Here is a 26,495-nt window from a genome sequence, read left to right on the forward strand (position 1 = left end):
AGAGAACCCATATATATATATATATATATATATATATATATATATATATATATATATATATATATATATATATATATATATATATATATATATATATATATATATATATATATATATATATATATATATCTCTCTCTCTCTCTCTCTCTCTCTCAACAAGTACAAGTTGCTTGATTCTGAAATCCTAAAAATCAATCATTCACCTTCCCAAAAAATTGAAACCCCTTTAAAGATGAGATATTACCTTTTTGGATTACATATATATTACATTACAGCATTACATATATATATATATATATATATATATATATATAGCGCCTTCACACAATAATAATTATAAAGTGAATGGTGTTAGCCTTTACACTAATTATGTAAGTTAGGGGGGGGTGTCTGCCAGTCGGTAGTCTTTTCATGCGCTTGGACATTAGCCGTTAGCTTGAAGAAAACGAGCACAAAAGATGGAGTGTTTCAGTGAGTGGTTCTGTCTTTCCTAGGGCAAATCATAAATCTGCATTTGTTGACTTTTAACTGGTATACATAGTTCACGTTCACTCAATGAATCGTTTACGCCAGGAGACGCAACACATTCACTGAGGCTCCGTTAATGGACGGGAAAGTAGTTCAATGACTCGTTCGTGAATGGGAAAGTCAGCACGTTCAGTCGTTCACTCACTGATCCGTTCTAGCGATGAACGAGAAAGGCAAATCATTCACTGATCCGTTCAGATGATGAACAGGAAATGCAGTTCTCTCACTGGCTTGTTTGTGAATGGGAAGTTATGTAATTTTTCTTCGTTTTGTTTTACGGCGGGGTGGCACCAGCTTCAATGCGCATTACCGATACCTGCTGTGTTGGATAAGTTACGTTATTGCATGTTGGTTGAAGTCACGTGAACTGAAAAAAACCCCGAATTACTTCAGGAAGTGATCCATTCACTCACGTTCACTGAAAACATCCGTTCTTTATGAACGAATCGTTCACAAACGACCCAACGCTCCCAAACAGGAAATGGGTGTGTTTGAATCAAGTCAATCTTCTTAACAGCAGCGCACCGGAAGAAAGTCGCAGCAAAGCAACTTTCTTTATTAACGAACGTTATTACATTTATTCTTCTTCTAGTCTCTCGAACAACAACATGTTTATTTCGTTGTTAGTTTTGAGTCTGGTTATAGGAGGTGCTTACATTTACCGTCAGATTGTGGTGAAGGGAAAGCAGTGCACAAGCAATGCAAAGCTACATGGAAAGACCGTGATTGTGACTGGTAAGGATACACTAAATGAGTGTTGCGTCTTTCAGAGAGCGAATGTAAGGTAATTCACTTTATGTAATCGAACAGCAGAGGAAAATTCTATCCATGTTAAGAAGAGTTCGGATATTACTTGGATTGGGATTGCTAAATTGATGACAGTTCTTGCTTTGCTATAGGCATTACTCCTTTTTTTTTTTTTAACTTGATCTCACAAATACTATAAATGCATTTTTTCCTGCACTATAGGGCCCCTCTATTCCTGAATGACATGTCAAACTTCACACTGAATTCACAATTCAACTAAGATGATTTTTTTTTTAAAGTGTCATTGTTTAAAATGTTATCTCACCCTAAGGTAGCAACACAGGCATCGGGAAAACAACAGCAATAGACTTGGCTAAAAGAGGAGCCAGAGTTATTCTGGCTTGTCGTAGTCGGCAGAGAGGAGAGGCTGCTCTTGCAGATGTCAAGAGGGTAAGAAAAATCGGGCATACTTTGTTTTACAGACATAAAATTGCCTTTTTTTTTTTCCTTTGACAACATTGAGAGTACATGCATTCTAAAGAAATAGTCCTGGTGCTGCATTCTCAATTATTTATCAAATGGATTTTGTATTGTACATGTGCTGTATGTATGTATCGAATGAAATACAGTATTTTAAAACCCATTTATTGGCTCTGATAGGAGAGTGGGAGCAATCAAGTCGTGTTCATGCAGTTGGACCTGGGAAACCTTAAGTCTGTTCGCAACTTTGCTGAAAACTACCTAAGAAGTGAGCCCAGACTAGACATTCTCATCAACAATGCAGGTAAGAGCACTCATTTCCCATAATGAAACTCACTCACACTTAACTGAAGTTTTTCACACAAACTGGTTCTGTGTAGCTCTTTTGTGGAGGACCCGAAACAGCACATTAGATCTTGGTTGTGTAACAACAAAAGGATTTTGTAAGATCTGTGATAGGAGTGAATTTTACTGTAGGAGGTCTTTCAGTAAGTCCTGCTATGTAGACACTCATGCTCTACTGTGGCAAAGATATTTGTTTTATTTTATTTTTTTATAATGTTGCATGTATCCATATGCTGAACGTTTTCAACAAGTACCATACAGTAATCTGTTATGAACATTGGTTCATAGTGGACCCCCACACACATTTTCTTTTTTGAACTCGTGGTTTCACCTATTAACATTTTTTTTATTTCAGCATTCAGGTAGGAAGGGGGCAAATAACGTTTATCCTTGAGGCCTTATTGGCGGTGTATCACCTCTTGTTTTTTGTCATACTTAGAATTGGGGCGGCACGGCAGTACACTGGTTAGCACATTGCCTCACAGTTCATAAGTACAAGGGTTCGATTCAGGCTCCAACTCCTGTTTGGAGTTTGCATGTTCGGCCAGTGCCGGCATAAGTTCACACGGCACAATCCATCCTGCATCAACTGTCTAAATCAGTGGTTCTTAACCTGGGTTCGGTGTGTTAGTCTCAGAGGTTCGGCTGAGCCTCCACTGCGGAGGTCCAAACACACCTGATTTATTGTGTAAATTCGGAATGACGCATATCTCGCAAAGGCACCAGCAGAAGTCACACTGTTATGTAATTTGTTTTGAGTTCATGCATTATGATGGTTTTGTTCTTTGAACAAGGTGATGTTAATGCACAGCTCATTTTGTGCACCAGTAAAAAACATCTATGTCTTGAATTTGAAATTTTATTTTTTACCGAAAGAAAGGTTCGGTGAATGCGCATATGAAACTGGTGGGGTTCGGTACCTCTAACAAGGTTAAGAACCACTGGTCTAAATAGATACTAGAAATTCGAATACCTTTAAAACTTTGGAATAACAATATTATAAACCAATTTGAAAATGCAATTTCTGGAGAAATTGCATGTGAAGGCGAAGACTTTGAATGCCTTCTTGGGGAATGCTGCCAAATAATGTTGAAACAAGTTGAATGACTTGAGAAATGTAGAAAATCAAAGTGTAAAACAAAATTTAGGTGAATTTGTGGAGAATTTTAAAATTGAAAATTTTTAATTTTTGGTAAGTAGGAAGTTGTGGAATAGGTAGGAAAATGATGAACACTTGAAAGTTGGAACGGGATGAATCGGTTGAAAAATGTAGAAATTAGAGTTGAAAAATGGAATTTTTGAGAATTTGGCGAGAATTTCAAAATTGAAAATTTTGAATTCTTGGTAAGTGGAAAGTTGTGGAATAGGTAGGAAAAAGATGAACAGTTGAAAGTTGGAACGGGATGAATTGGTCAAAAAATGTAGAAGTTAGAGCAAATGTTGAATCCCCATAGAGAATGAATGGGGATTTAGAAAACAAAAACTGTACCCCAAATTTTTTTGAATTTGGAACGAAACAAAATATCTGGGTTCCGACGAAATATACGTGTTCAGGAGGTTCACTTTTGGAGTTAAAATGTTGAAATGGGTTGAATCGGAGAAATATTTTAGAAGTTAGAGCAAATGTTAAATCCCAATAAGGAATGAATGGAAATTTAGAAAACAAAAACTGTGCCAAAAATATTTGTAACGAAACGAAATATACTGGTTCCGACAAAATATACTTGTTCAGGAGGTTCACTTTTGGGGTTAAAATGTTGAAACGGGTTGAATCTGACAAAAACTGAGCAAATGTTGGATCCCCATAGAGAATGAATGGGAATTTAGAAAACAAAAAATGTACCAATTTTTTGTGTGAATTTGGAACGAAACGAAATATATAGGTTCAAACAAAATATACGTGTTCAGGAGGTTCACTTTTGGGGTTAAAATGTTGAAATGGGTTGAAACGAACCACTGCCTTCACACAATAATAATAGAGAATGGTGTAGAATAACATGTGTGAAGGCCATCACTTTCACACAATAATAATAATAATAATAATAATAATAAAAATAAAAATAAAAATAATAATAGGAAATGGTGTAGAATAACATATGTGTGAAGGCCATCACCACCACACAATAATAATAAAGTGAATGTGTCAGGTCTAAGTACGATCAGACATTAAATCACACGCTGGAACAAAGAGAAGACAACCAGGATAAGTTTACTTGCGAGGAGAACGATAAAGAAAGGAAGCTCAGTTACAATCTCCATCAATTCTGAGTCCTTACTCCTCTTTTTAATGTTTTGGGTGCCCTGGTTACAGAGGCGTTGCTACACTAAAGGGAGGGGAGATTGTGGCTGTAGCAACGCTGATTAGCTAAGGAATGTAGTGTGGTGTGATTTAGCATTCAATTGTTGGCCCGTGACCCCCTCACTGGAATTGCAGGGTCTGTCCTTTTTCCTCAACCGACTGTCTTCTCCATGGTTGGCTGAATCGTCCTCAACTGTGATCAGATAACTTGAAGCACGTTGAATGTCGCTTTCCTGTGGAACAATGCAACTAAACCTTTGCTAAGTTTATCTTCTTGGTAAACTAACACAACACACAATAATAGTAAGTAACAACCCCTGAACACTTCAACACACATTAAGTAAATGTGAGGTAACTTGTATGCAGTTCCTTCAACAAACATTGAGTAAATATGGGATAACTTATATGCAACTCCTTCAAACTGTAGATCTTTTCTATAACACTTACCAAAGAAACGCAGTTCCGATCAACAACTATCTATGAATCAAAGCTACAGTTAACTAAAAGGTATGAAATTCCTTTGAACTAAACAAAGAACATTCCACCTATGCAAAGAAGCTCTGCTCATTGTTAGTGAAGGCCTCTTACAGAAACAAAACACAAAGATAAGATAAGGACAGGAAGGATACCGTAATTTTCGGTAGAAGTCGCTCCGGAGTACAAGTCGCACCAGCCATAAAATGCACAATAAAGTGAAAAATAAACATATATGAGTCGCACAGGAGTATAAGTCGCACTTTTGGGGCAAATTTATTTGTCAAAATCCAACACCAAAAACAGACACGAACCAGCAACAATAAATGCTAACTAAACAATACAGTATGCTAACGTGACAAATACACAAACAAGGAGCTGCAAACGGGCCTGACGTAACATTCAGAGTTATTCAAACAAGTATTACATAAATAACACTTTTATCAAACCATCTGTGTCACTCCAATTCATTAAATCCATCGATCGTGCTTTATGTAAACAATGCCGCGTATGCACCACATATGCTGACGTTGGACCCGTTTGAAGTTGCATTTCTAATTTTTCCACAGACCCATATAACGTTATATAAAGTATATTTCAAATAACTATCATATTAAAACAATATTGTCAAACCATCTGTGTCACTCCAAATAATTAAATCCATCGATCAAATTCCTGGTTCTTTGTCAACAACGCCGCGCGTGCACTACAGAGATTGAGTATATAACTATATTGTAGCGTTAACAAAGTACCAGGAAAGACGTGGGTTTGGTAAACGGCTCATTATTTAACAAAACAAGAGTTCAACGAACCAACAACTACTGAACTTCCAGCCACGGAGGTGGAAGAGAGCTCCATAAATAGAAACCGGGCGTGCGTAAAAGCCATGCCTGAGCCCCATCCACCATCCCCGGACAGCCACCCGGCCTTCCCCGGCTCCCGATTTCCATCCACAGAGGTGAAAGAGAGCTCCCGTCGAGAAGGACCGGGCGTGCGTAAAAGCCATAATAGTTCTTCAAACCTTCTGTGTCACTCCAAATCATTAAATCCTTCAAACTCTTCGTCCTCCGTGTCACTTACAAACAAAGCCGCTAATGATGCCGGTAGTACCTGGGGCCCTTCGTCATCTTCATCATCCCGTGATCGAATCCTTTGCCCTTTATGTAAACAACCGCCACGCGGCACGGGTGATGTCACTTGCAGGTCAAATGACAGTAATCCCTTACTACATCGCGGTTCGTTTATCGCGGGTTCACTACATCGCAGATTTTTGAATTTTGAAAATTTGTGAAAAAAAATCACATAAGTCGCTCCTGAGTAGAAGTCGCCCCCCCCCCCCCCCCAAACTATGACAAAAACCGCGACTTATAGTCAGAAAATTACGGTACATAAAACTGACGGGGATCAAAAGACATCCCTGGAGCTAGATAGGATGAACTTAGCTAAACAAAAAGGAGTTCAACTCGTAAAAGATGAGGCCCCCAGGTCTGGCAGGCCAAGGCTTCACCTAAATTATTCCAACAGAATGTTGTAGAATAACGTGTAAAGGCCATCGCCTTCACACAATAATAATAATAGAGAATGGTGTAGAATAACATGTGTGAAGGCCATCGCCTTCACACAATAATAATAAAGTCAATGGTGTAGAATAACGTGTGAAGGCCATCGCCTTCACACAATAAAGTGAATAGTGTAGAATCGCGTGTGAAGGCCATCACCTTCACACAATAAAGGGAATGGTGTAGAATAACATACAAGTGTGAAGGCTTTCGCCTTCACACAATAATAATAAAGTGAATGGTGTAGAATAACATATGTGTGAAGGCCATCGCCTTCACACAATAAAGTGAATGGTGTAGAATAACATGTGTAAAGTCCATCGCCTTCAAGATTCAAGAAGAATTTATTCGCCATGTTTGAGCGTGCCAAACAAGGAATTTGACTTCGTTACATCACAGTCTCTGTTCAACATTTAGGTGACTAACAACAGTCAGGACATGTGAAAATGACAAATGACAATATTCTCAGCCATCCCCTGATCTTAAACTCCCATGAGGGCAAGGAAAAACTCAAATCTCCGACTAGGGGAAGTGAGAAACCTTGAGAAGAGACCACAGATGGGACGGTCCCTCTTCCAGAATGACCAGGCTGGAATGGATGCAGATAAGACACATAGTGTAAACAGTGTAGACAATTCAAAAAGGTGTGGAGAGCAGGATGTTATTGCACAGCAATGACTCTGAGACTCTAAGAGTGGTGTGAGTTCATCAGAGCAACAGCCTGGGGGAAGAAGCTGTCTGTGTCTGCTGGTTTTGGCGTACAGAGCTCTAAAACGCCGTCCGGAGGGGAGTAGTTCAAACAGACTGTAACTTGGGTGAGAAGGGTCTGTAGAGATGTTGCTTGCGCGTTTCCTGGTCCTGGACAGGTACAAGTCTTGCATAGATGGGAGGTTGATTCCAATAATCTTTTCTGCAGTCCTGATTGTCCGTTGCAGTCTGTGCTTGTCTTATTTGGAGGCCGATCCAAACCAGACAGTGATGGAGGTGCAGAGGACAGACTAGATGATGGCGGTGTAGAAGGTCTTCATCAGCTCCCGCGGCAGGTTGAACTTCTTGAGCAGTCTCAGGAAGTACATCCTCTGCTGGGCCTTCTTCCAGACAGAGTCTATGTGGCCGGTCCATTTCCCGTCCAGTGAGATTGTGGTACCCAGGAACTTGAAGGTGTCTGAGGAGAGTATAGTATTACTGCGGATAGTGAGGGGTGAAAGTGGTGAAGGATCTCACCTGAAATCTACTGTCATCTCCACGGTCTTGAGCGGGTTCAGCTCCAGGTGATTTTGGCTGCACAAGTGGACCAGCCGCTCCACCTCCTGTCTGTAGGCAGTCTCATCACCGTCCCGGATCAGTCCGATGAGAGTCGTGCCGTCTGCATACTTCAGGAGCTTCACAGGAGAGTCACCTGAAGAGAAATCGTTGGTGTAGAGCAGTGGGGAGAGGATGCACCCCTGAGGGGCGCCAGTACTGGTGGTCCTGGTACCAGATGTGATGCTCCCCAGCCTCACACGCTGTCTCCTGTTGGTCAGGAAGCTGGTGATCCACTGACAGGTGGAGGCAGGCACCGCGAGCTGGATGAGCTTCTGTTGGAGGATGTCAGGAGCGATGGTGTTGAACGCCGAGCTGAAATCCACAAACTGGATCCTGGCGTACGTTCCTGGGGTGTCCAGGTGGTGCAGGATGTAGTGTAGTCCCATGTTGACCGCATCATCCACCGACCTGTTTGCCCGGTAGGCAAACTGGAGGGGGTCAAGCAGGGGACCCGTGACATGCTTCAGGTGGTTCAGCACCAACCTCTCGAAAGATTTCATGACCACAGATGTCAGAGCGACAGGTCTGTAGTCATTCAATCTTGTGATGCTGGGCCTCTTGGCCACTGGAACGATGGTCGAGCTTTTGAAACACGAGGGCACCACACACAGCGCCAGGGAGCGGTTGTAGATCCATGCAAAGGTGGGTGCCAGCTGCTCAGCACAGACTTTCAAGCAGGAGGGAGACACGACGTCTGGGCCCGGTGCCTTCCTGATCTTTTGTTCCGGAACCCCTGGCGCACTTCCTCCTCACGGATCTGGAGTGCGGGCACGGCCTCTGCAAGAGAGAGATTAGGTGACAGCGGTGACGGAGGTGTGGACAGAGCGGTTGTGAGGGGAGGGGAGTATGTTGATTGTGCTGCAGGAGGTCCTGTTGTGTGGGAGGACCGCTCTAACCTGCAGTAGAACCTGTTCAGCTGGTTAGCAAGCCTTGGGCTCTCTACAGGACGGGGGGGGGGGGGGAGGGGGGGTGTCATTTCTTGAAGCCCGTGATGCTATGCAGACTTTTCCACACTGTTGAGGGATCAAGATTGGCAGAGAGGTGTCTTTCCAGGCTCTCCCCGTAACACCTCCTGGCTTTCCTGACCTCTCGGTTCAGTGTGTTTCTGGTCTGCTTGAACAGGTCCCGGTCACCTCCTCCTTGGCTTTGCGCAGCCTCCTGAGGTTCGGTGTGAACCAAGGTTTGTCATTGTTGTACATGCAGAAGGTCTTAGTCTGCACACACAGATCCTCACAGAAACAGATGTATGATACGACAGTGTCAGTGAGTTCATGCAGGACTGAAGTTGCAGCTTCGAAAACTCCCCAATCTGTGCAGTCAAAACAGGCTTAGAGGTCCTGCCTTGACTCCACTGTCCACTTCCTCACACTCACTACAAGTTTTTAGTTTCTGCCTGTAGGCCGGGACCAGATGAACTAGACAGTGGTCCGCAAGTCCTAAAGCTGCACGAGCCACAGAGTGGTATGCATCCTTAATTACGGTGTTGCAGTGGTCCAGTGTCTGTGCCCCTCTGGTGGGACACGTAATGTGCTGTCTGTATCTGGGGAGTTCGTGTGCGAGGTTCGCCCTGTTGAGATCACCCAAAACAATGAATAGTGAATTTGGTAGAAGTTTCTCCATGTCTGTCACCTGGTCGGCCAGCATCTGCTTGGCTTCACTTGCATGCGCGTGTGGTGGAATGTAAACAGCCGCCATGACGATCGAGGAGAACTCCCGTGGTGAATAGAACGGCCGTCAGTTAATGAAGAGTGTTTCTAGGAGAGCGCTGCAAGACTCTTTCAACACCGTGACGTCAGTACACCAACGTTCATTAATGTATAAACAGAGTCCACCTCCCTTTTATTTTCCGGTGAGCTCCGCGCTGCGATCTGCCCGCATTAACCGAAACCCAACTAACTCCACGGCGTGGTGGGGGGTGCGTTCGGTAAGCCACGTTTCAACGAAACACAGCGTGGCGGATCTGCTGAAATCAGTGTTCCTCGAAGTGAGGAGCAGCAGTTCGTTCATCTTGTTCGCCAGGGAGCGAACATTCGCCAGATTAATTGATGGTAGGGCAGAGCGGAACCCTTTCTGCCTTAGCTTGACGAGGGCTCCGGCTTGTTTTCCGCGCCGTCGTCGACGTGCTAGCTTGTATAGCATCGCCGCTCCAGCTAAAATCTCCGGCAAACAGTTTGAATCGGAGAGGACAGGAGAGAAAATACCAGAAGAAGACTGTCCGATGTTTAACAGCGCTTCTTTGGTAAAAGTGATCCGGGATGGACAGCAGAGAACACAGAAAACACACAAAATAAAATAAATAAAGAAGCAGAGAGCGACCCACGGAGGCTGGCGTACGCGGCGCCATCTTGGAATCAATCCGCTTCACACAATAATAATAAAGTGAATGGTGTAGAATAACGTGTGAAAGCCATCACATTCACACAATAAAGTGAATGGTGTAGAATAACATAAGTGTGAAGGGCTTCGCCTTCACACTAATAATAATCAAGTGAATGGTGTAGAATAACATAAGGCCTTTGCCTTCACACTGTCAATCGTGCACTTATCTGATGTAAGTGACCAGCTCTCCGTTTAAAGGGTAAAATTCTGTACTTTAGCCCCTCTGCAGTAACACAGTATGTAGGGGAGACGAGAATTGATTTGCCGGTACGGAAGAAGATTCGTTCCGAGTCTAACCGCTGTTCAGGTAACTAATCTATTGTTAGATTAATTCCGTCATTTCCGGACGCCAGTCCCGCTGAAATCAAAGAAAACCGAGGGTTGAGTAACTACTTTTTCGAGACCCAGGATCTCCTCAATCGTGGGCGTTTCAGCGGCTCTCCTTTCCTATTGAGATTGTTGCTTTTGTTATCCGCTCGGAATAGTATAGCTGTCTTTGTTAAGACCGCAGGAACTCATTTATTTTCTCTAGTGTGCACCCACACTAGCTGAGCTCAAGTTAACGGGTTTCGAACCAGATTCTGACACTCCCTGAGGTCAAGAATTAAAGTTGTCTTCATTTAAAAAAGAACTGAACGGTTTAAAGTATGACCATGATAGAGAAACAAAAGAGATTTAAAGCATAAAAGATTCATATAATCATTCATCGAAATTTAGTGATTATAAAGTAGAAATCTAATGAATAAGCAAGATAAAATTACAAGTTTAAATTGTTCGAACAACTAACAATAATTTCCTCTCACCATCCTCAATAGAGCAAAAATTATTCAGTCTCGAAGTTCTCTCGATTGAAAACTCAAAAATATAGTAAAAAAGAGTAAGAGGCTAGAGGTCTAAAATGCTGGCTTAAAGAATGGAGATGACGACGCCCTAAAAATGGCTCCTCTCTCCTGCACTGATTTCTGCATCTCCTAGCCTGTCTTTAAGCTCAAAATCTGACTAAGTCCAATTTGAAGATAGTATAAATTCATTTTAACGGACCTTGGGCTAATCTCAGAAAGAATGAAATCTATCTTTGTCCAATCGGCGTCCTCGACCCACGGCATTAGACGCATGGGCCAAGCTCCCCGGGCGAAAGAGAGAGCGCTGCTCTTTGTTCGAACGAACCTTTTATACCAGTCCAGTTCGTGTGTACTATGCCTGCTTGGTCACGTACCAGTTTTTTTCCATGACGTCATACATTGGCCTCAGATGACCCAAATGCTTCCAGAATAGACTGCACGAGCATCTCGGCCGGTCTCAACCGGATTCAACCAGATGAGATGACCATGTTCTCACGGAAGTAACAATTTTCTCAGGGATGCTTCATCCTGTTTCCCACTTCCAAATCTTGTCAACTGTCCATCAACTTGACATTTGCAAATGGGTTTTCTCTGACTTGTGTTCCGTCAAACAGCATTTTGTTTTGGCTTTAACTTGATGAACGTGACCGAGGTCACGCGCGTGTGTGGGATTTCAGTCTTCCACCACTTAGTATCACCATTAACCCTTTCCGCCTCCTTGTCTTCGCTCACATTTATACATTCATGTGTAAATGGAACATCAATATTACATACATGTTTGATACTGATTAAACATCGTGACAATAATAACACATACTTTCACAATAATCAATTTGACACAATCATAACTGATCGTGGATTCTCTTAGTTAGCAGGTTACAACACTCAAACAGCTTCAAAACGTATTTTGACAAGCTGGTGACCTCTAGGTCAAGCTCAAGCGTGGGATTGCAGTCTTCCACCCACGATATTACTGTCAACCCCTTGTCCTTACTCAACTCTTAATACATTCATGTGTAAATGAAACATCAATGCTATGATGCTGCTCAAGTTGCTAACTATACAATATTGCAAATAAGAATAAAATAAAGTATATTGCAGCTTACTCTAACTGTGCTTAACATATCTCATTCTCATTACCTAACAATGAGCATGGCCTTACCTAGAGAGCAAATTAAAATATTCAAGCAGTTTCAAAGTATATTATAGCAAAACAAAATAATATAACATAATCCAAAATTGTGTGTTGCTGTTTCTCAGAACAAGTCTTCATCTAATCGCTGACTTTTTAAACTATTAATTTACTATGTTAGGTCAATCTGACTTTAGCACTATCTTCTGGTGAAATTTGGAATGGGAACGAAGGTTCACTGGTTCAACCAACAAATTCCCCTTTACCAATTTAACAATAGTTAATTTTGTAGGATTAACTTTTAAGTAACCCTTACTCAGGCCCCCTTCTTCAGGTCTTCCATGTCAAGCTTTGAAATTTGGAATTTCATCTTAGCCAATTCGTCTGGGCCAAATCCAATACACACTCACGCACCATCTTTTACCATCCTATGCACCATGTAACTCAACAACACTAATAATAATAAAGTGAATGGTGTAGAATAACGTGTGTGAAGGCCATCGCCTTCACACAATGAAATATACTGCATCTCTCTATATGATAAAAAAAAAAATCAAATTGGCTGCCAAGCAAGTAAATTGTATTTAAGTTACTGCATGTTTTAAGTTCTTGTATAAAATATGAAATATACTTACTGTCCTGTTCTTTCTGTCCTAGGAATTTATATGCAGGGTCGAACAGAGGATGGTTTAGGCATGATGTTTGGCATTAATCATCTGGGTCACTTTCTCTTAACCAACCTTGTGCTGGACCGACTGAAGGAGTGTCAACCAAGTCGAGTGATTAATGTATCATCCGTGGCACATAACTTTGGAAAAATTGACTTTGAATGCCTAACTAAACATAGAGCTCTAGGACTGGGGACTTCATTCATGGCGGACCTTCGGGTCTACTCTGACAGCAAGCTGTGCAATGTGCTCTTCACCCATGAGTTGGCCAAGAGACTGCAAGGAACCAAAGTCACATGCTACTCCCTCCATCCAGGTTAGTATAGAGAATGTATCCATTCATGCAATCCAATCTATAGAGAGAAAAGTACTCAAATAGTAGAGCACTGGTTAGAATGTCCGCCTCAGAGTGCAGAGGTTTTGGGTTAGATTACAGCTCCAGCCTTCCTTTGTGGAGTTTGCATGTTCTCCCCGTGCCTGCATGGGTTTACTTCCACATTCTAAAGACATGCATGCTAGGTCAGTTGAGCACCTAAATTGCCCATAGGAGTGAGTGCGAGTGTGGATAGTCAGTGTGCCTTGGGATTGGCTGGAAACACTTGCAAATGTCAAATCGACGGACAGTTGACAAGATTTGGAAATGGGAAACAGCATCCCTGAGAAAATTGTTACTTCCGTGAGAACATGGTCACCTCATCTGGTTGAATCCGGTCGAGACCGGTCGAGATGCAGGTGCAGTCTATACTGGAAGCATTTGGGTCATCTGAGGCCAATGTATGACGTCATAGAAAAAAAACTGGTACGTGACCAAGCAGGCATAGTACACACGAACTGGACTGGTATAATGGGAACTCCATTGTTCTGCTGGGTGACTTCAATGCTCACGTGGGCAAGGGTGTGATTGGGAGGAACGGCCCACCCCGATCTGAACCCGAGCGGTGTTCTATTGTTGGACTTCTGTGCCCGACACGGATTTTCTATAATGAACACCATGTTCAAACATAAGGGTGTCCATGTGTGCACTTGGCACCAGGACACTCTAGGCCGCGGTTCGATGATCGACTTTGTAGTCTTGTCATCGGATTTGTGGCCGCATGTTTTGGACACTCGGGTGAAGAGAGGGGCGGAGCTGTCAACTGATCACCACCTGGTGGTGGGTTGGCTCCGATGGTGGGGGAAGATGCCGGTCCGACCTGGCAGACCCAAACGCTCTGTGAGGGTCTGATGGGAACGTCTAGCTGCTAGACATGGCCATCGTGACAGAATCCCCTGTCAGGAAGAGCATCAACTCCCACCTCCGGCAGATTTTTCCCCACATCCCGGGGGAGTCGGGGGACATTGAGTCCGAGTGGACCATGTTCCGCGCCTCCATTGTTGAGGCAGCCAACTGGAGCTGTGGCCGTAAGGTCGTTGGTGCCTGTCGTGTCACCGATTCTGTTCATAATTTTTATGGACAGAATTTCTAGGCGCAGCCGAGGCGTTGAGGGGGTCTGGTTTGGGGACCTCAGCATCACGTCTCTGCTTTTTGCAGATGACGTGGTGCTGTTGGCTTCTTCAGGGAGACTTTCTTGAGGAAAGATCATTCAGAAAATGGATGTAGGCTTGAAACTGTACAATTCCTAGATTGAGTGTCTTCATTAGTCTTGTTTGTGTAAATTGGGTGGTGTGGCTCAGTAAGTAGTAGAGTGTCACAACTTGAAGGTTGTGAGTTCACTCCTCATCCCGGGTGACCATATCAAAGTGTTAGCGCCTTGCATCTTAATTTTGTCGTACACCAGTTGTACAATGACAATAAAGGCATTCTTCTTCTACGTACAATCACCAAAACATTAAATCATGAGAAAAATGAAAAGCTTCACTTCCTGCATGGCTTTAAATGTAAAATCTTGAAAACATTCTTAAAACTATACTTAAACTCCCCCAAACTGTCAAAAAGCCTGTGAGCATGAAAAAAATGCATATTGCAGGCTTTAAATAACAATTTTATAACAATTTAAGTTTAAGTCGTGCCTTGCCTGCCGCATGAAAAACGCTGGGATGTGCTCCAACATGCCCATGAACATAGTGAGGATAAGTGGTTCAGAAAATCACGCGTGTGTGTATTTCATAAGAGAGCAATGGAAATGGGGTGTGACACTTGTTAAGTGTGACAGGGTAAGTCGCTACAGAGATGTTTTGTATTCCTCGATGCAGTGGTGGTTGGAAAAGTCAAGTGATAAAATTAGTCAGACAACATACCCTGCAGGGATTTTGAGCAGATATCATCAGTTCTTTGAATGTCAGCCGAACTTGGGCTCCCTTTTAATGACACTATTAACATGAAACACAAAGTCTATTTGTTTCCAATGAAACTGTAGTGTTATTTTGATAAACATATCCATCCATCCATCCATCCATCCATCCATCCATCCATCCATCCATCCATCCATCCATCCATCCATCCATCTTCTATAACGCTTGTCCCCACGGGGTTGCGGGCGTGCTGGAGCCTATCCCAACACCCTGGACCGCTTGCCAGCCAATTGTAGGGCACACAGAGACGAACAACCATCTGTACTTGCACTCACGCCTAGGGGTAATTTGGTGTGCCCAATCGGCCCACCAAGCGGAGGTGAAATCGAACCCGCACCCTCCTAACTGTGAGGTGGACATGCTAACCAATGCGACACTGAGCTGCCCATAAACATTTATTTATTTTTACGATTCCATCTTTATTTTCAGTTGGTTTAATAAGTGCCTACCCTGTGCACAGCTTGTCATTTTTTTAATCAGTCTATTTGAGTGACAGTTTGGTACTGTACAACATTACCAGTTATTAAAGGGGGAAAAAAACAACATAATCACTCTTTTCCTTTACTTTTCACTGTTTTTCCACTGCAGGAGCTATCAACTCTGAGTTGGCCAGGAATGCCAGCTCATTGGTTCATATCCTGTTGAAGCCCATCACTGCCTTCTTCTTCAAAAACACTGTCCAGGGATGCCAGACCACTCTGTACTGTGCTGTACAGGAGGGAATCGAACTTCTTACTGGACGTTACTTCTCCAACTGTGCAGTGAAAGAAGTCTATTCTAAAGCAAAAGATGACGCTGCAGCTAAGAAGCTGTGGGAAATCAGTGAAGGAATGTGTGGTCTTGCATAAATTAATTCACAAGGGAGTTTAGTTGAATGGGAATAAAGGAATAATTTTCTGTTATGTTGTACGGTGATTTCTTGACTCTTTCTGACTCAAAAACAGCTATCAACTTGTTCTGATTTTGACGATTGAATTGTGACTGCCTTGGTCATAAATTTTCAATTGAAAAACTTCTATATACTATTAACCACTGTGATTGGCCAGTTACGTCTCACCCTGTATAATTTCTAAATCAAATGCAGTGTGTGTGTGTGTGTGTGTGTGTGTGTGTGTGTGTGTGTGTGTGTGTGTGCGTGCGTGCGTGCGTGCGCGCGTGCGCGCGTGTGTGTGCGTGTGCGTGCGTGCGTGCGTGCGTTTTCTACTGCTCTCTTATTTTTATTATACGTGTACACTGATATATATATATATATATATATATAGTGAAGGAATGTGTGTTCTATATACTATTAACCACTGTGATTGGCCAGTTACGTCTCACCCTGTACAATTTCTAAATCAAATGCAGTGTGTGTGTGTGTGTGTGTGTGTTAGTGTGTGTGTGTGTCACAGTTCACAAAGTGAACAGAATCACTTCTGTTCTGTTTTGAGTATATATATATATATATATATATATATATATATATATATATATATATATATATATATATATACTCAAAACAGAACAGAAGTGATTATAATGTATGTCTATTTTTATTTATTTTTATTTTCATCGATATTTCAGCAGTGGTAAAACTTGTAACCCCACAGAAAAGTGGCAACCCTCAAGACAACGTTACAGTGCGCTCCGTGAAGTAGATAAATCGCGACATCAGCTGTCCCACTAATATAACCGCGTTAAGCCCACTGGGGCCTAAATACACTGCTCAAAAAAATTAAAGGAACACTTTTTTTTATCAGGGTATGGCATTTAAACTAAAGCAATTTAGTTAAATAGTAAAGCAGTTTAAGCAATTAAACTTTTCTGATAAGGTTTTGGTCAGGCACGTGGCAGAGGGGGTTGTTAATCACTTTCAGCTGCATTGGTGTTGATGGAATTAACAACAGGTACACTAGAGGGGCAACAACAAGATGGTCCCCAAAACAGGACTGGTTTTGCAAGTGGAGGCCATTTCAAGCTCCTCCCCCTTGATCTTTTTTAACTGTTTTTCCACAAGTGTTCATTATCATGACTGGAAGCATGAGGCGATTTCTTAACCCTCCTGAAATTGCGCAGATTGTCCAACTCCTCCAGTATGACACATCCATGCGTGCTGTTGCAAGAAGATTTGATGTGTCTCCCAGTACAATCTTCAGAGCATGGAGGAGATTCCAGGAGACAGGCAGTTACTCTAGGAGAGCTGCACAGGGCCGTAGATGGTCCTCATCCCATCAGCAGGACCGATATCCGCTGCTTTGTGCAAGGAGGAACAGGTTGAGCACTGTCCAAGCCCTACAGAATGGCCTTCAGCAGGGTACTGGTGTGAATGTTTTTGCCCAAACAGTCAGAAACAGACTTCACGAGGGTGCCCTATGCTCACTACTCAGCACCATGGAGCTTGATTGGCATTTGCCATAGAACACCAGAATTGGCAAGTCCGCCACTGGCGCCCTGTGCTTTTCACAGATGAAAGCAGGTTTATCCTGAACACCTGTGATAGACGTGAAAGGGTTTGGAGAAGCCAAGGAGAGCGCTATGCTGCCTGCGACATCTTTCAGCATGACCGGTTCGGTGGTGGGTCAGTGATAGTCTGGGGAGGCATTTCCATGGAGGGACGAACAGACCTCTACAGGCTAGAGAACGGCAGTCTGACTGCCATTAGGTATCGGGATGAAATCCTTGCACCCATGGTCAGACCCTACGCTGGTGCAGTAGGTCCTGGGTTCCTCCTGATCCACGACATTCCCGGCCTCATGTGGCAAGAGTATGAAGACAGTATCTGGAGGATAAAGGAATTGACACAATTGAACGGCCCTCACGATCACCTGATCTAAACCCGATAGAACACCTTTGGGACATAAAGTTTCGGTCCATCAGACGCCGCCAGGTTGGCCGTTGGACTTTGCAGGAGCTCACTGATGCCCTTAGACAGATCTGGGAGGACATCCCACAAGACACCATCCGTCGTCTCATTAGGAGCATCCCGCGACGTTTTCAAGCATGCATACAAGTATGTGGGGGCTACACAAGATGTTGAAAAGAGTTTTGAATTGCAGAAATTCAATTTAGGCAAAATGGACGAGCCTGCCACATCATTTTTTCACTTTGATTTTTGGGGTGTTTATATACTGAGCCCTCTGTAGGCTGAAAACTTTTATTTCCATCAAAAGATGCGGCATCCTTTTGTTCCTGAGACATTAAACTGTCCATATCAGTATAGATATCCAACTTTTTTTTCACCATTGATATCTGATGTATTTTCAAACTGTTCCTTTAATTTTTTTGAGCAGTGTACGTCAATCTGAACATTGTAACCGGAACTACTTTATTGAAGTCGACATGCTAGCTTGATAGTAGTGATGGATATGGTGGTACTGATTGGTTCCGTGGCGATCGTCGTCGCTTGCTATGTCTGAGTATATTATTTGGGTTCAGGGGGGCGAGGTGCTTTACTCCAGTGAAGCTGGGTGGAAAGATGGCCATCGTGACAGGTAAAGTTTTCTTATTGTTGCGTGTTATACGGGATGTCCGTTGTTGAGCCAGATGTCCGTTGTTGAGCCAGGAAAGCAAGGATGTGGGGTATGGAGTTGGTTCTTTATTGTTAAGATCTTGGGTTGTTTAATGGCGGTCAATACACAAGGCACGGCAGCAGATGAAACAACAACTTCTGTCTCCAGGTCAGCTTGTTTTATACTGTCCGGAAAGGCGGAAACTTGTCACATGACCATTTTGTACCTGAGGTGGGAACTTGTCACATGTGGGGGGCGTCATCCCCCTGTGTGTGTTCATCCTGTTGTGTGTTGAAGTCGTGTTCTGATTGAGCAGTTATGTTTACATAAAATAATTAAAGAATTGTACATATATGAGCATCACATTGTACAGAGATTGTCCACCCTAGTGGACTAACATGTACACATTGCTGTTGCTCCCTCTTCATTATCAAGGGCTTCTTTTCTACATTAAATTGGAACCGTGACGGGAACGACCCGAAACAGTTTGTTTACTTCAACACGAAATATATTTTGTACAGTACTTTAAACACATTTGACAAGACGTATCATGTATATGACATGTATCCGATAAAAAGTTAACTTTAGCACATTTAGTGGGCACTTTTGTCATCCTGCTAATAAGGCGTTCTGAAATTTGTAGCATTCTGCCAGATCCACATTGTTATGCGCTATGGCAAGCCATTTGATGTTCCATATCCTTGATATCAGGCATTAGTGTTCTTCACCGATTACGCACTTTGTTTTACTACTTGCACAGAAACTCTAACAAGGCACTTTTCATCATGTTAACTAGTCAAATGTGAATTATTCTAACATGTTGACAGTGGGCGGCTCGGTGGTGCACTGGGTAGCACATCCGCCTCACAGTTAGGAGGATGTGGGTTCGATTCCACCTCCGGCCCTCCCTGTGTGGAATTTGCATGTTCTCCCCGAGCCCGCGTGGGTTTTCTCCGGGCACTCCGGTTTCCTCCCACATCCCAAAAACATGCTTGGTAGGCCGATTGAGCACTCCAAATTGCCCCTAGGTGTGAGTGCTCTGTGTGCCCTGCGATTGGTTGGCAACCAGTTCAGGGTGTCCTCTGCCTCCGCCTGCTGGGATAGGCACGCCCGCGACCCCGGTGGGGATAAAGTGGTTCAGAAAATGGATGGATAAATGTTGACAGTGACATGCATTTTCTGCAAAAAAAAATTTTTGTAACTCGCGCACACACACGCACACACACACACGCACACACACCGTCATATGCGGGAATCGCGTTCAGGGAGACAAGGGTGTCCAAACGTTTTGCAAGGAGGGCCACATTTGATAAAAATGAAGGGGCCATTTGGGACATTTTTTAACGACAACAATTTCATGCAAATACACACTGTTATAAAACAAATTTTATTCTCTAAATTTTATTTTATTTTATAATTGTCTTTATTTTTTAAATGACAAAATAACAAAATATAAGCCACTCAGGCAAATGTGAACAACTCTCAAAACAAATTCTTCCTTTCATTCATGTTTGAAGAGTAAGATAACATTGAACAAACTGTATGAAATACCTTAAATTTACATGAGTTTAAAATAATTTTTGCCTCATGAACATTTTAAACAGGAGTTATACGTAATGCAAAGTTGTCTGTTATTACTAAAACTTAAAACAAGTGAATTTTGCTCTTATCATTCACAATATCTTTCAGAAAGTAATAGTTTGTGACATGTCGACAGGTTCATAACATCGACCGTATTAACATGGCCACTTCGTTATATTATATTATAATATAATATTAAGTAATATTTACTTTTGATTTACTTTTGACTCACAGCCCCGCGTGAAGAATCGCTGTTGTGCTGCCAGTCAGCTTGGAGCTGCTTTAGTTTTTCAGCACAAACACTCCCTGTTAGCTTGTCGTACGTCTTAGCATGTTTCGTCTGATAGTGTCTCTTTAGGTTGAAATCCTTAAACAAGGCAACCGTCTCTTTAGAAATTATCCATCCATCCATTTTCTGAACCGATTAATCCCCACGGGGGTCGCAGGTGTGCTGGAGCCTATCCCAGTCATTATCAGGCAGTTGGCGGGGACCTGAACCGGTTGTTTAATAAGAAATAATAATAACTAGAATTTGCAATTTCTGAAGAAATTGCGTGTGAAGGCGAAGACACTTCACACTATTGTGGAACTCACGATGTTGAGGGTGGAAGTCTGATGCTCTATCTACTGAGGTAAACAGTGACCTACCATTGATGCGGTGGAATGATGCTAAATGATGAGAAATAAAATGATTAAAAGATAAAAATGGTTAATTAATTATGAGGATGATGTTGAATAAAATAAATGATTAAAAGGATGTATTAAAATTAATTAAATAAATGAATAAAAAATAACGGTCAATGTGAGATTCGAACCCACTCGTAAAAATGCCTCGAACTCACAACATTGAGGGTGGAAGTCTGATGCTCTACCTACTGAGCTAAACAGTGACTTACTATTGCTGCGGTGGTATGATGCTAAATGATGAGAAATAAAGTGATTAAAATGGTAAATTAATTGATGATGATGTTGAATAAAATAAACAATTAAAATCATGTGTTAAAATTAAATAAATAAATGAATGAATAAAAAATAACGGCCAATGTGAGATTCGAACCCACCCGTGAAAATGGCTCGTGTTGAACGTGCTATTAAGAATGAATGGGAGATTTTAAGGAACAAATTTGTTAATTACGCAAAAACGGTAAATGTTATGAACAAAAAAAAATGGTAGCAAACATGCCGTGAATTTTTGGAACGTGTGAAAGTTGGAATGGGGTGAATCGGTTAAAGCATGTAGGAATAAGTTGTTTAATAATAATAATAATAAAAATAATAATAAAGTAGAAAAACAATAGTGTGAAGGCCTTCGCCTTCACATTAATGATGAGAAATAAAAGGGAAAATGAAAATGGTAAATTAAAGATAAGAAATTATGTTGAATAAAATAAATTGGGAAAATGATGTGTTAAAATGAAAACTGGGAAAAATTAGTTTGGGAAAAAATGATGTTAAATGATGAGAAATAAAATGAATAAATGAACGAAGAATGCTGAGGTTGCCCATTGTGGGGCTCGAACCCACGACGTTGAGATAGGAAGTCTGATGCTATACCTACTGAGCTAAGCAATATCTTACTGTTGGAGCGCTGGAATTTGCTTAATGTGGGGCAAAATGGTAGCAAGCGCACTAATGTGTAATGACAAGACGGCCAATGTGAGATTCGAATCCACCCGGGAAAATGGCTCGTGTTGAATGTGCCATTAAGAATGAATGGGGGATTTTAAGGCACAAATTTGCTAATTACGCAAAAACGGTAAATGTTATGGACAAGAAAAATGGCAGCAAGCATTACGTGAATTTTTAAGTTGTACGCAGAGCTAGTAAATAAAAACACAATTAGGTTTGCTCAGGTGAAAACTGAGAAGAATTATATAACTCAAAAGGTCACAAATAAGTCTATAAAGTTAAAGGTGAATTCATCACGGTCACATCACATGCAATTACTAATTTACAGGGTGTCCATAAAGTCCTTCCATTATCTGTACCGTTTTGTCCCCATCAGGGGGGGGTTGTTCGCAGACACACTGGTCACAATTCAACAGCCTTTCTCGTAAATTTGTAAAATGTGAACAAGATTGTACGGAAAGCCGGCATTCGTAGTATTATACTCGTGCATTCTAAACAACCTAAACTGATTAAATTCCTTTTTCATTTTACACCCTTTATTTACTCACAGATATCTTAGAATGTTGGGTCGTGCTGAGCGACAGCCCAAATTCATTGGTCACAGCGTTGACATGCGTAAAGGTGTAAAATGCCCCAACCTTGATTGGGGTCAAGTTTGCTTCCCTCCACACTGCCAGTCTCACCACAGCTTTGTCCTGCAATAGTTTAAAACCAAATATGACTTCAGTGTGAAGTGCAATAACAGTAAATCGACAGATCAATTACTTGTTTTACGAAAACGACGCTCAACGGCACCAACCGAGCCCCACGTACGGAAATCAATCTGCTCTGCTGTTTCTAATTTGGAACAAACAGGCATACGCCTGCAATGTTTAATGCAAGGGAACACATTTTTTTAAAAAATATATATTTAAACATGCATTTGTGCATGAAGTAAACTTACACTTTCAACACGGCCCTCGATGTTGATCAGTCCCTCAGGAGGTTTTTGATTACGTCACTGAGTGACATCGGGAACGAGGGGGGAAAATTAATGCGAGTGCCTCAGCCTTTAAGGCATCGGTGCACTCCACCTCCGCCCCCACGTAGACCTTGCTGGTGGGTTTACACAGGAGCATATTGGGATTGGCCGCGTACATTGCAAAATGGGCGAACACGTAACTGTTGCCCTCTGTGACCATTCCAGCCAGATGACTAAAAAGAGTCACCTTCATTGCACCGGTACCGTCACATAGGGCAACAGTCACATTGTCATAACTACCATCCATCTGGAAGCTGGACACACCGTCCGGCTTCCAGCCTCTGGCCCGGGTGTCCTTCCTCACCCCCACCACTTTAGCAGTTAGTATTTTTTTGTTGATTCTGAAAGAGAAAGTGACAATTAAGATCCAGAATTTGTTGGATCATTTTTTTTTCCAATGTGATTCCAAGTATGTGAAGTGAATGTCTGAAAATGCGCAAAGTAGTTCGCAATTTGGCATATGCATATCCCACTGCTGCATTTGGGGACAAGGTGAAGCATTTTGCCTTCACTCGAACCAATTGCAAAAGGGATCACCGAAAGCAGCCAAATCAACATTAACTGTTGCTTGTTTTTGTAGCATGTGATTTTACTAATTATCCTTTGTTTGTTTGTGTATGGACTTTAACTTTAAACCAGCAAGGTCATTCCTCGTTAACTCCAATTGCAAGCACATGCATACGGCCATTTTGTCCCACTGCGCACACACGGACAGCCAATTTTCCTCGTGCAAAAGCCTTGCACTTTGAACGGCCTTTTAATGATACAGCATTAATTTTCACTGGTAAAACAATATAGCAGATTTAAAAGTGCCACCTATGCTTGTTTTACAACTTAATTTCACTTTCATGCATCCGATGGAGTTAATTCATACCAAATTCATCAACATTTTGACAACAGGACAATATTGTTTCCAAGTATAGTAAATGAAAAGAGAGGATCTTAGAATACTTCATTAACTTCTACCCGGTTTGGAAATGATAATTTGCACAACATGACATCAGTCCAGGCTGAAATAATTAATTAAAAAATGAACTACGCACATGCCTCAGTGTTTATCGAATCAGTCGTGGTAGTCTGATCAGTATTTTAGTGGCCTCTGCATGGATACATTTGATCAGATGTGATTTGCCGGTCCCGGCGCCACCGTTGACGTAGTAGAAAAACTGCTCAATCGGCTTTGAGCTACACACGTTTTACGCACCAATCGCGGACCTTGTAGAAGACGGACGCTTGTTTTCGGTTCAGGTTTCGATACATACCGCGTAACACCGTGGGATCGATGGCAGCAGGTTCAGCCACAATGGGCATTTCTGTTGTCGCCGACCTCACATTATAGTCTGGGACATTTTCCTCCACGTTCTCATTTGGGTCGTCTCTCGCGTCGATTTCCTCGATGCATTCGAGTCTTTGCAGCTCACTCTCGGGAGCCAGGTGGCACTATTCGTTTACGTTGAGCCCACTTTCCTCCATCTCCCTAATGGCATCGGCAATGTCTCCGCTGTGTTTCTTGAACCTTTTTCTGTTTCTTTTGACGATTTCGCACACGCGCTCCACACAGTCGGCATACGGTAACTGTACACAGGCGTGCTCGTGGAACAACTGAGATGTGGGAAAGCATTCAGATTTTAACTGGCAATCAGCACGATGAGGTAGGTACAGCTTGAGCAAGGTGCAGTGATATTACTCGGGATTCTTTTGTTCTGAGAATTTACAGTATTTGATGACCGCATGTTTTTTTGTTCTTTTCTGTACAAACCCCATGTCGTTCAGCAGACGCAAAACGGTTTTACCTTTGACTTGTTTGCCATAAACAATTCTGCACGTTGATGCAAAATCAGCCAAGCACATTACTTCAAATTCCTCCGTTTTAGGTCTGCATTTATATTTGTCCGGCAGGCCAGTCATCCACACTTCGTGAGAGTCCTGGGTTTTGCCCTCAAGCAGTGAAATAGGATAAGTCATTTTCAGCGCATTGTCATTTGTTTGTACAAATACCACACTGCGAGAGGACTGTTTCATATTCAAGCCGCATGCGCGCGCGACACACTCCGAAGCATTCACTTCTCTCTTCTTAGAGTACGCTTGCATAATTTGTTTCATTTCGTCGCTCTCGTTGACATTTTCGTTACGGGAGTTTTCAATCACCGATTTCAGGTATTGGCTCAGACCGTGTTCCGCTTTGCTGATGTAGCTGCAGATGTATGCGTTGCAAGATTCAGGATGTATTGGATGTCCAGGTTTCCATCCCAGGCAAGAAGCAAATGGCGGTTGTAGTAGTTGACCCAGCAGTCTTTGGGTTCTCGCTTAAGCACGACAGAACTCGACGAGGCGGTCACGTGCAAACAGCTCATGTAGTTGTCGCCGGTGAGCTCGCATTTAGCCAGTAGCTGAGGTAAAGTCAGGGATGAAGTTTCAGGTTGATTCAGCAGATTTAGCACAGGAACAAGCTTGGCATTGGCCGCCGACTGATTCTCCCCGCGTCGATCTCGATCGTCGTCGACGACGGGGGCAGGTCTGACGATCGTCGTTTCATGGCATGGTTGTTTGGGGAATCCAAAGTGGCAATTTGCACCCGGGTGTTTGACACACGTTTTGGAGTGACTTTTGCTGTGCATCTGAACTTCTGTGACTTTTTTGTACAGTTCCGGTTCCTTTTGCGGGTCCGGCAGCTCAGCCGAGATGCAGCGGGATACAAAATCACAGATGGCTTTGTCTGAGGATTCCTCAAATACAGGGGCACCTCGAACCCAAATGAGGCAATGAATGTGAGGACTTCCTCTGTGCTGAAATTCTAATCGGTAAAAATAGTCCACCACTTCACCAATCGGTTGTGCCGGAGAGAGGATCAAATCTCTGAACAGAGCTTCCACACGTTTGTCAAACATGCGCATTTGTCGTCACCAAATTGCCGCCCAGAATGTCACACTTGGTGGCCCAGTCCAGTTCAGCAAAATTCACTACCTCACCTCGTTGCGCTTTAATGGCAGCGATGACCTCTTCCCAACTTATTTTGGCAGGAGAAAATGTGCAAAAGAATGTGGGTGTACCCAGCTGTCGGATCATTGCAAAAATATCTTTTGTGGTTCTCTCCCAATAGGCTGGCGTGCCTCTCAGTGGCGTCATGAAGCGGACGGCGTCTTTGCTGCGCACCAACTTTTCAACTTGACGTTAGCGTTGGTAATTCTTTGACCATCTCGGGTAAATGGTTTACCTTTGCGTAGCTGTATTGTCATGCTCGACGTCGCCTGGTAGATTTCGGTCACAAACTGAGCAAAGAACAAGTAGGTCGGATCCCTTGCAAAACGGTCATCCACACAACACAGTCGGGTTTTGAAATACTTGCTCGGTGTGAGTTTTATCTGTCTCTCTTCATCGAGCGTGTTTTGCCCGATCGGGAACTGCACCGGAAAAGCCATGGCCTCAAGTTTGGGAGTCTTGAAAAAGCTTACTGGGTTATTTCTTTCTGCAGGAGCAACAGAGTAAATGCCCTCAGTAAAACTCATAATTTCCTCTGACACGTCACTTGGTTGTAGACATGATTCAAGTACAACTCCACCGTTAGGTTGATCACCATCTTCTACATTTTCTTGTTGCTGATTTTTACCCCTGTTGACATTTTGTGAGTCACTGTTCATTCCACACAGAGCATCACCCTCAAATCTGTATATCTCCTCCAGAGCTTCCTCATTGTACTCACTGTCGCTCACCTGAGCTGCTATCATC

At 42.6% G+C, this 26,495-nt stretch overlaps 2 protein-coding genes across 2 annotated transcripts; one reads left to right on the plus strand and one right to left on the minus strand.

Moving 5' to 3' along the window:
* Positions 1–989: 989 nt before the first annotated feature.
* Positions 990–15,952, plus strand: dhrs13b.1 (dehydrogenase/reductase (SDR family) member 13b.1). Its single transcript, XM_085915749.1, has 5 exons — positions 990–1,263; positions 1,607–1,725; positions 1,936–2,059; positions 12,748–13,074; positions 15,639–15,952. Exons 1-5 carry the CDS (start codon positions 1,137–1,139, stop codon positions 15,896–15,898), a joined length of 957 nt encoding a protein of 318 aa, XP_085771875.1. The 5' UTR covers positions 990–1,136; the 3' UTR covers positions 15,899–15,952.
* Positions 6,726–8,612, minus strand: LOC147054831 (uncharacterized). The gene is made up of 3 exons (XM_085915750.1): positions 7,910–8,612; positions 7,657–7,831; positions 6,726–7,597 (listed from the first exon to the last, which is right to left on the minus strand). The coding sequence occupies exons 1-3, from the start codon at positions 8,235–8,237 to the stop codon at positions 7,228–7,230; spliced, it is 873 nt and encodes a 290-aa protein (XP_085771876.1). The 5' UTR covers positions 8,238–8,612; the 3' UTR covers positions 6,726–7,227.
* Positions 15,953–26,495: the final 10,543 nt, after the last annotated feature.

This window comes from Syngnathus leptorhynchus, chromosome 7 (assembly GCF_054491065.1).
Source record: "Syngnathus leptorhynchus isolate UIUO chromosome 7, UIUO_Slep, whole genome shotgun sequence".
Lineage (NCBI taxonomy): Eukaryota > Metazoa > Chordata > Actinopteri > Syngnathiformes > Syngnathidae > Syngnathus > Syngnathus leptorhynchus.